This window comes from Bubalus kerabau, chromosome 16 (genome assembly GCF_029407905.1).
Source record: "Bubalus kerabau isolate K-KA32 ecotype Philippines breed swamp buffalo chromosome 16, PCC_UOA_SB_1v2, whole genome shotgun sequence".
In the NCBI taxonomy this organism is placed as follows: domain Eukaryota; kingdom Metazoa; phylum Chordata; class Mammalia; order Artiodactyla; family Bovidae; genus Bubalus; species Bubalus kerabau.
In genome coordinates, this window is record NC_073639.1 from 67,220,789 (window position 1) to 67,230,782 (window position 9,994).

The 9,994-nt window shown below is 46.2% G+C and overlaps 1 protein-coding gene across 2 annotated transcripts in view; it reads right to left on the minus strand.

Moving 5' to 3' along the window:
- The window catches only part of SPPL3 (signal peptide peptidase like 3), a 98,587-nt gene extending 89,242 nt beyond the window's left edge, over window positions 1-9,345 (minus strand). Inside the window, exon 1 of one of the 2 annotated variants that reach the window (XM_055550598.1) lies at window positions 8,803-9,345. In XM_055550598.1, the coding sequence (XP_055406573.1) occupies window positions 8,803-8,825 (23 nt within the window). In that variant the 5' untranslated portion in view covers window positions 8,826-9,345. Of the gene's footprint in view, window positions 1-7,011; window positions 8,333-8,802 lie in introns of those variants that run through there. The other variant, XM_055550599.1, reaches the window with a different exon arrangement.
- Window positions 9,346-9,994: the final 649 nt, after the last annotated feature.

Here is a 9,994-nt window from a genome sequence, read left to right on the forward strand (position 1 = left end):
AAGTAGCAGTGGACTGTGAAACTTGTTAATAAAAGATGACCTTGTAACACCAAGACCTCCCTTGTGGCTCAGATGGTAAAGAGTCCGCCTGCAATGCAGATCTGGGTTCAATCCCTGGGTTGGGAAGATCCCCTGGAGAAGGAAATGGCAACCCACTCCAGTATTCTTGCCTGAAGAATTCCATGGACAGAGGAGCCTGGCAGGGTTACGGTCCATGGTGTCTCAAAGAGTCAGAAACCAACGAGCTAGCGTTTCACTTATAACACATTTCAAAGGCAACGACTGAAATCAATGACAACTTACAAACTAACATTTCTAGTTCTTTTTATGCAGCATTATTCAAACATCTCCACAGAATTCTCACCAGAATAAACATCTCAAAGTTTCAATGTTGGTTAAATTGTGAAACAAGAAAAATCTTTTCTTGTGGGGAGGGACAAGAAAGGGATAGGGGATGAAGAAGTACAAGCTACTATGCATAAAACAAATAACCTACAAGGATATACAGTACAGCACAAGGAATACAGCTAATATTTTATAACAACTTTACATGGAGTATAATCTATACAAATATTAAATCATTAAATCACTATGTTGTACAGCTGAAACCAATAACGTTGTAAATCAACTATACTTCAATTTTAAAACATGTTTTTTTTTTTTTTAAATGTTTTTAGGGAAAAAAAAATCTTTTCTGCAGTGAGGAACTCTACCTAGAGCCAATTTGGGTCTACAAACGTAGAGAACAAATAACTTGCTTTTATATTGCATGCAGCAATTTTCAAAGCCTTTTCACATGTATGATCTCACTGAATACTGGCAATAACCCTGTGGAGTAGGACAGGAATTAATAACCACTGTACCAAATTCAACCTTGGGACTAACACAAGACTGTGCCTGTGTGCCAAGTCACTTCAGTCATATCTGACTCTATGCGACCCTATGGACTGTATTTGTAGCCTGCCTGGCTCCTCAGTCCATACATTCTCCAGGCAAGAATACTAGAATGGGTTGCCATGCCCTCCCTCCAAGGAATCTTCCTGATCCAGGGACTGAACCAGTTAATCAGAGATGAAAGTGAAAGAGAAGAGTGAAAAAGTTGGCTTAAAGCTCAACATTCAAAAAACTAAGATCACGGCATCCAGTCCCATCACTTCATGGCAACTAGATGGGAACAGTGGCAGACTTTATTTTGGGGGGCTCCAAAATCACTGCAGATGGTGACTGCAGCCATGAAATTAAAAGACTTCTTGGAAGGGAAGTTATGACCAACCTGCTGCTGCTGCTGCTGCTAAGTCGCCTAAGTCGTGTCCGACTCTGTGCAACCCCATAGACGGCAGCCCACCAGGCTCCCCCATCCCTGGGATTCTCCAGGCAAGAACACTGGAGTGGGCTGCCATTTTCTTTTCCAATGCATGAAAGTGAAGGCGCTCAGTCGCGTCCAACTCCATGTGACCCGATAGACGGCAGCCCACCAGGCTCCCACGTCCATGGGATTTTCCAGGCAAGAGTACTGAAGTGGGGTGCCATTGCCTTCTCCAATGACCAACCTAGACAGCATATTAAGAAGCAGAGACATTACTTTGCCAACAAAGGTCCGTCTAGTCAAGGCTATGGTTTCTCCAGTAGTCATGTATGGATGTGAGAGTTGGACCATAAAGAAAGCTGAGCGCAGAAGAATTGATGCTTTTGAACTGTGGTGTTGGAAGACTCTTGAGAGTCCCTCGGACTGCAAGGAGATCCAACCAGTTCATCCTAAAGGAAATCAGTCCTGAATGTTCATTGCAAGGACTGATGTTGAAGGTGAAACTCCAATACTTTGGCCACCTGATGCTAAGAAATGACTCATTTGAAAAGACCCTGATGCTAGGAAAGATTGAAGGCAGGAGGAGAAAGGGATGACAGAGGATGAGATGGCTGGATGGCATCACCGACTCAATGGACATGTTTGAGTTAACTCCGGGAGTTGGTGATGGACATGGACTGGTGTGCTGCAGTTCATGGGGTCACAAAGAGTCAGACATAACTGAGCAACTGAACTGAACTGAATCAGAGATGAAAATCACCCTCCAACTAAAGATTTATCAATTTAAAGAAACCAGAACAGAATTAGACCCTATCTTAGGGTTTCAAATAAAATTTAATGAGTAATCACTTATATTTAGTATAATTTACAAACATGTAAAAAACAATCAAGACACACCTCTACTTTAGTGCCTTTCAAAAAAATCCTTTAGCAGTTCTTCATCATATCAAACCTGGAACTCCAAAACAGAGATTATCAAGTTTTCTTTACAAGATAGAGTAAACTGAACAAACCAAGAAATAGGATTTTCTATTAGGTCTCTATTAGACTAATGCATATTCATCAGACTAATGCCTTAAAAGTATTTAAAAACCTACCTTTTTCAGAGGCGCTCAATCTAGTCTTATCATGGCAAATGAGTGCATCTGCTTTATTTTAAGCTGCGGCTCTAATGAGACCTATTAACAAAATCTGAGAGGTAATTCATTGTGAGCATCATGGGAACTAACTGTAGATTTTCCCTGTAAAATTGAATTTGATCACCTGGAGCTCCTCTAGATACCCAAGGGGTTAAAAATTCCAGAAGATGCGCACTCTGCCTCTAATTCTTTAAGTGAGGATTAGGAAATAACCCATAGAAACTCAAAGTTGCTGATGTTTCTTGATTTATACATACAACAAATAAAATCACTACTTTCCTTTAAATCCTAAGAAGGAATCATTAAACTCCAGAAAATATAGAATTCTGAAAAATCAAATTATACTTATGGCTCTACGTCAGGGACAGCAATCAAATAAAAGTTTCAGGTGCTAAACATAGCCAACTAAAACAGTACCTCATGAGACGCTCTCAGGACATCCTTGATTTTGCACAGGATGGCTTAATGAAACAGGTAAGAATGATGAAAACTAAGTTACTAATGTTAAAGTAAAATACAATTATAGAGAACTACATAATACCTCGATGCAGTGGCATTTATATCTCTAAAATAAATGATTACTGAAATGTATTTTGAGAAATGCTTGAACAATAGGCATTTTAATTCACAGTACTACTTGATAAATTACAGGCTGACATGGTTACCAACTCTTCAGCTCTCCCCCTCCCCAAGGGTTTATAAGAAACACTGAGGAAAATTATTTCAATACAAATTCATAGTCTTAGCTTCGGCTACTTTTAGCTTGAATCATGTATCACCAAAACATTACTACTACAGCACTGTAACTATAGGCAAAACATGTTTTAAAAATAAAAGCAAATCTAAAGTCTACAATGCTGCTCACACATCTTCAAGTAAATAGTTTCCCTCTGAAAAACTTTCAGCAGATGCAATGATCACAATGCACAATCAGATATGATCACAACAGATACAGTGATACATAACAGAAATCCAAAAACAGATGTAACTCCCATTTGCTCCAGAGATCCACCTTGTTTTTCACTCTCCAGTTTTAGCATTATTCACAAGCATCTGACATAACGATGTCCTTTATCACAACAACATATCACCCCAATATAATGCAGTCCTCAGAGCAGATCTTCAGATAGGCAGCCCAGGGGGAGGTATGCACATTCATTTGTTCAGTAAATATTAATATTTGCCAAACCACCTATTGTATGCCAGGCACTGGACAGAGCACCAAAAGAGAAAGACTTTCATCTGTGTAACTTGTGGTTTACTGACATCCTTCAAAAACACACAAAATGTGAGGAGCCCCATTAAGGAATTTGGATTCTATTCTAATGTGGCCAAAAGCCATTGAAGAGTTTTGAACAGAGGACTGAGGTGACCTGAATCAGGCTGTCAGAAGACTACTCAGGAGAATGGATGGTGGTTGTGCAGAGAACGGAGGGAACCAGTGCGGAAACTAAAAAGAGATTCAAGCAGAAGAGGGTTGGCTGAGGGTAGTGACTACGGACAAAGCAGCAGAGAGTCAGTGTTAGAATTTTGGTGTCCAATAGTCTAGACTTAGAACCATTTTTCCATTTATATACTTGGGCAAGTTAGTTATACCCTTGAGTCTTGGTTTCCTTATCGATCAATGCTTCTAAAGCTGCAGCACACAGAAAACACAACAAATTATGATATACTATCAATTCTTTGATAACAAATTCATCTGAATGAGGTTCACATGGGCTCACTTCCTCCCCCCAACCCTTGCTTACACCAAAATGAACCCTAACGTAAGTAATTTTTACCAAGAGCAATTATACACAAGTACTGCAGTGACTCCATCAAGAGAGAAGGATGTTTCTCACCCACCTTACGCTAAAACAACTGCTCATATATATAGATTGAGCAAGGTGTTTTTCTCAAATTAACGAAACTCTAGTTTGCACCTTCAATGTGTGTTTTCACATGCATTATTTTATTTCCTCAGTGTTTATGAATAAAAACGAGACAAGGAGAACCTTGCGGTTGACCGTGATCAAGACTGTGGTGTTACTACCAATTATTTTAACTTCTGTCAATCGTTTTTATTTAAAACTATTAAGGGACGGTACCCTCACTCTGACAGCACTGAGACACCAGGGAACTAAGTTACCAGCTTTCTTCTGTAACTATAAGTTTACAAACATTCAGCTGTCTGCAGCTTCCCCTTACATTTTTTTCTTTTTTCAGTGTGAAAAAATTTTTATTGAAGTTGGCAGTTAATAGGATACTGGTGACGTTAACAAAATAACCTATTTGGTATTTTGGTTGAGGAAGCTAGATTAATGTAAGTTTAGGCTTGAACTGATATTAATAAAACATATTCTACTCTCTCTAGAATATAGTCGGGAAACCTGTGCACAGGAGAGGATTATTTTCTGGGTTTTGATTTTAAAAACGATCTGAGGCTTGGCTGCATGAAAAAGGGAAGGTGGAAAACTGAGCAGAGAGATAGATACTTTATGACATTCAGCCCAGGAAGGAAGTGGCAGTACTGAGAGCCAAAGTCAAGCTCTCTCAGGGACAACACCTATAAACACCCTGGTGTAAAGGTTCTGGATCTGCCCCGACACTTATCCTTTCAATAAAGGATGAACTACCCTTTGAAAACCTATATATTCAATCGTTCAGTAATTACTAAGCACGAGCTATAGGCAAGACAAAGTGCTGGGCGCTAGAGGAGGACAAAAGTTAGTGGAATTGCATCCTAACCCTCAAAAAGCTTGGGTTTCCCTGGTGGCTCAGTGGTAGAGAATCCGCCTGCCAATGGAGATCCCTCGATCTGGAAGATCCCCTGGAAGAGGGCATAGCAATGCACTCCAGTATCCTTGCCTGGGAAATCCCATAGCCAGAGGAGCCTGGCGGACTACAGTCCAAGGGGTCGGAAAGAATCAGACAAGACTTAGCAACTAAACAACAGACCTTCAAAAAGCTTGGCTGGGCTCGGTGGCGTGCACCTGTAGTCCCAGCTACTCGGGAGGCTAAGGCTGGAGAATGGCTTGAGCCCAGGAGTTCTGGGCTGTTATGTACTATGCTGATTAGGTGTCTGCACTAAGTTTGGCATCAATATGGTGACCTCTCAGGAGTGGGGGACCACCAAGCTACCTAAGGAGGGGTGAACCTGCCCAGGTCGGAAATGGAGCAGGTGAAAACGCCTTGCTGATCAAAAAGCTTACCATCCAGTGAGGAGACTAGGTATTCACACGTGAAAAGAAGAAGTAAGGCAGACAGAACAAGTGTCAAAAACAAAGAGCTCACTTTCAGTCCAGGTGGTCAGAAAAAGTATCATAGCTGGGTAACAGAACTGACCGAATTTGCTAGAAAAAAAGCAGGCACAAGAAACCAGAGAATAGCATGAACATATGTGTAGGGGCTTTCTTAAAAAAAAAAAAAAAAAAAAAAACTATCATGAAAAATTTCAACATGTAAAATGTATACAGGATAAATGGACTCGCCACTGAGCTTCAACAATCATCAACTCAAGGTCAATTTTCTCTTATAATTTACATGTTTGCCTCACAAAAACCCTAAAGGAACCTATTTTCGAATGTTCCTACATTTTTCACTGACTCCATCTTCAGACAAATCCATACCACAGTAGTCTCCACAAGGCCGACTTTCCTAAAGGCACATACAAATAAAGTGCAAGACTATTTTCAAAAAAATCAACTCTTGATTGTTTACACAAACCAACAGAACAGTGACAAAGTTATTCCAATATGACAAGACAATCCAAAGAGGTTTGCATGTACTTTGAGATTACCTTTTCCATACTTAATATGTTCAATAGTTAAGTTCTCATTGACTATTAAGTTCTCATTGAACTTAATAGTTCAATGAACATGAATAAAATGATGGGGAATTCATGTCCTAAAAAAAAAGCATCACAGGTGAAGTATCTTGGACAAATCCTTTGGGCTCCTGAGCCTGTTTCCTCCTCTATAAAACAGAGAAAGATCACCTGCCTCAGGTACTTGTGAGAATCAACTGAGTGTGTATGTTAAATGCCACATGGTTGGCTCTTTATATCACCCCCGACTGACTTGGGAAGAACTAGTCAGGAAGCAAGCTGCCTCGTTTCCCAATCCTCTCTCCCCTTTCTCAGGATGATGCCTGGTTTCCCAACTCTCTCTCTCAAGATAATGTAAAAACTTTCTCCATCTCAAAACATGCTAAAGATGAGGAGCTAAGCGTTCTGATTTCAAGGAGCTTCTTTCTTCACCTTAAAGCAAATTAAGGGACCTGAGCTTGAAGCAAGTATTCAGGAGGATAAATCTTAGAGAGTATCAAACTTCACAAAACACCTCCGCCTTACAACACTCCCCACCTCCCCCCAGCAGAGCCGTCCAACATCACACAAGAGTGTGGCCTACCTAGTAAAACACTCCCACTATCCCCACTTCTCAGCCGCTGCGCTTACTCTCTGAACCATCCACAGCCCCTCTACAGCGCGCTACAGACAGCAGGGCGGCCATCAGGACACTGAGCCGGGCCAGCGTGTTAAGAAGCTCAAGATGAGGCATGCAAGGGCACCTGCACTTGCTTTCTTACTCTGTCCACGAGAAAGCGCGAATTCTAATCCCGGTGTTCCGAATCACGTGCTATGAAGAGGCAGTTCACCGTTGCTCAAAATAATTCACCGTTGCTCAAAATCATCAAGGAAGTTTAAACAGCTTTTAAAAAATATATGTTGTCACAACTGTTCATTAGGATTTTCATTCTTCCTTTAGCATTGCTTTCTCTAAGTTATCTTCTTTTTTTTCTTTTTTGTATGTATGTAACTGAAGTTCTCTTTTGAATTATCTTCTTCAATCACCAATCCTCTTTCCCTATGAGAAGACATAATGCGTTCCTCACTTACATAACCCCATCCACCACAAATCATCCCCTGGGTTAAACCTTCATCCAAAGCCATTCTTCTCAGGTATTACTCATTTCTTCGCTGTTCCCCTAAGATAATTACAATGTAGTGAGGTGTAGCACCTTACAGTTCACCCTGTAGTTTGTAAACTTGATTCATTTACTCCTTACAGCTTATGAGAAAGATAATTCTATTTTGTAGGTAAGGGGAAAAGAATGGAGAACTTACTATCTTGTCGAGTTATAAAGCAAGTTAAGAGGTGAACCCGACGTCCAAACCAACTCTAAACGCCAAGCTCTTCCCACTCTATTATGCTCTTTTCTAAGAAGGGAAAGCCTACAGTTCTATCAAAAACCACATTTGCTTCCAACAGAAAACAATTTCGAACAATCGCTCTAGATTGCAACCAGATTTTCCATCTCTGCACCTACCATCATCCCATTTCTCGCTTCCTCTCCACTCCACTCCTCATGGATATTATCGTCACTCCTTCAACCCCCTCCAGCATATATTCCACCTCAGCCTGCTAAAGGGAGGTGCATCCCTCTCGCCCCAAAGCTCAGCCCTCCCTTCTCAGGACAGGTATAGTTTTCATTCCATGAACTACACAGTACGCTTGTCAGCCCTTAGCAAGGTATTTTATAACTTTTAAAAAGTCTCTTTAAAATGGACACGACTTGTAGCTCCTTCATCCCCATACTTGCCCCAGGGCATCAGGCTACGTCCTATTCTACAGAACAGGGTACCAACCCTCACAAAGATTTCTGCCAGGCCCCACTATCATCAGCGACTTCCTCTCCAAAATCTAGTTATCCGAACAGGCTCCCTTTCCAACCTCTTCAGCAGGGTGTAGCCTCCAGGGTTCCCTGGACTCTTCCCTTCCGCGGCTTTCCTCTGCTCATGTCTGGGCCTCTGCCCACCTCACCAACTCTTCCCTTCACTCCCCATCCCAGGGGTAAGGGGCAGCCCCAGTGGAGGTGGCTCCTCCTCCCTGACAACTTTCAAGTTCGACCTCGTATCACCTGTTCCCAGAAGATGCCTCTCGGCCCGGTGGACCCCGCCTTTGCCCCGACCCGCCCCTCTCCACCGTGTCCATTCCTCTTTTCCAGCAGCCTGCCGCCTCGGGTCGGTTCCTGAGTGCCCATGGGAATCCATTTCCCTCGCGTGGGCTTCCCACCTCGGGGTCAAGCTCCCCTTTCTCCATCACCTGCTCCGCCCATGACCAGATGACATCCGCCGCGGCCGCCGCCTCCTCCAAGCCACTCCTCGGACGCCGGGCCCCCGGCCGCTCACCGCCTTCCGCGAGCGCCAGCCGCCCCCTCCGGCAGGGGGCGAGGGGGGCGTGCACCCCTATGCCGCGGTCCCCAGCCCCCCTCCACCCCGGAAGCGCACCTGTTCCTCCTCTTCCTCCCCGGCCGGCCGCACCGGCGTCCCGACCCCCACCCTCGCCGCGCCCCGGCCTCCCCGAGCCCCGCACTCACCACGAGTAGGTCTGCTCCGCCATGGCGCTGACTCTCGAGGGCTCTGCTGCAGGCTCGGGCCGGGCCCGGCCCGGCGGCAGGGGAACAAACGGGCGGCGGGCTCGTTCGGGCCGGGAGCGGAAGGCGCGGCCGCGGCCCGGCGCTCGCTCGCTCGCACTCTCGCTCACACCGCGGGCGGGCGGGCCGGGAAAGTGACTGGCGGGGAGAGGCCGGCTCCGAGGCGGACCCGCTCCCTGGGCCCCGGGGCGGGGCGGGCTCCGCTCTCGGCCTCCCTCACCGGCGGCGGCGGCGGCGGCTCCGCTGCGGCTCTAAACCCAACATGGCGGCGGCGGCGGCGGCGGCACTGAGAACAAGGGGGCCCCGGGGCGGGCGAACGGCAAGAGGGCCCCGCGCTCACTGCGCGCTGGGCCGCAGGGGCGCCGCGCTCGTGCGGCGGCGGCGGCGGCCCGGGGACATGGCCGGCGGGCGGAGGCGGAGGCGGCGGCGACTGAGGGGGGCGCTAGGCGGTGAGGCGAGGCCGCTCGGCTCACAGCCGCCAAGGGGAGGCGAGGAGGGGGCGGGGGGCGAGCCTTGGCCCTGCGCGGGTCACGTGCCCAAAACACGCTCACGTGACGCGCGCGCCCCGCCCCTCGCGCCGGGCCCATGCGCGGAGACGTCGGTTCCTCGGTTCGAGGCGACTGTTGCTCGCTCGGCTTCTGGCGGTTGCGCCGCCTCCCGCCGCTTGGTGCCGCGCCCTCCCCACGCGGGGCGGTCGCCTCGTGGGGGGGCCTTCTTCCCTTACCCTTTCCGAGGGGCTGCTGCGGCCAGCCAGTCAGGAACCCCGTGCGCGTCTGTTGACTGCCGCTCAGCTGTCACCCATCCATCAAGAGTCTGCTGGCCACGGGCTTCCAAGTGTCAGTCAACCTGTCAGTCAGCAGGCGGGACGCTGCTTCGCTTAGTTGGTCTGCTCGTTGTTTCGTTCATTCGTTTAGCAAATAACTCCACGCAGCCAGCTTTTATTGCGCCCAGGCTCTGTGCCAAGTCCTCGAGGGGCCAAATCGAATACCCCATACTGGCCTTCATGTGATCCATCAACAGATATTTATTGGGTGCCAACCATGTATCAATTCATTTTGCTGGGTCTGCCCTCTGAGCGCTTACATTCTAGAGGAAAAGACTTACAGGTAGCCCAAGCCGACAAAGAAGTGAAGGT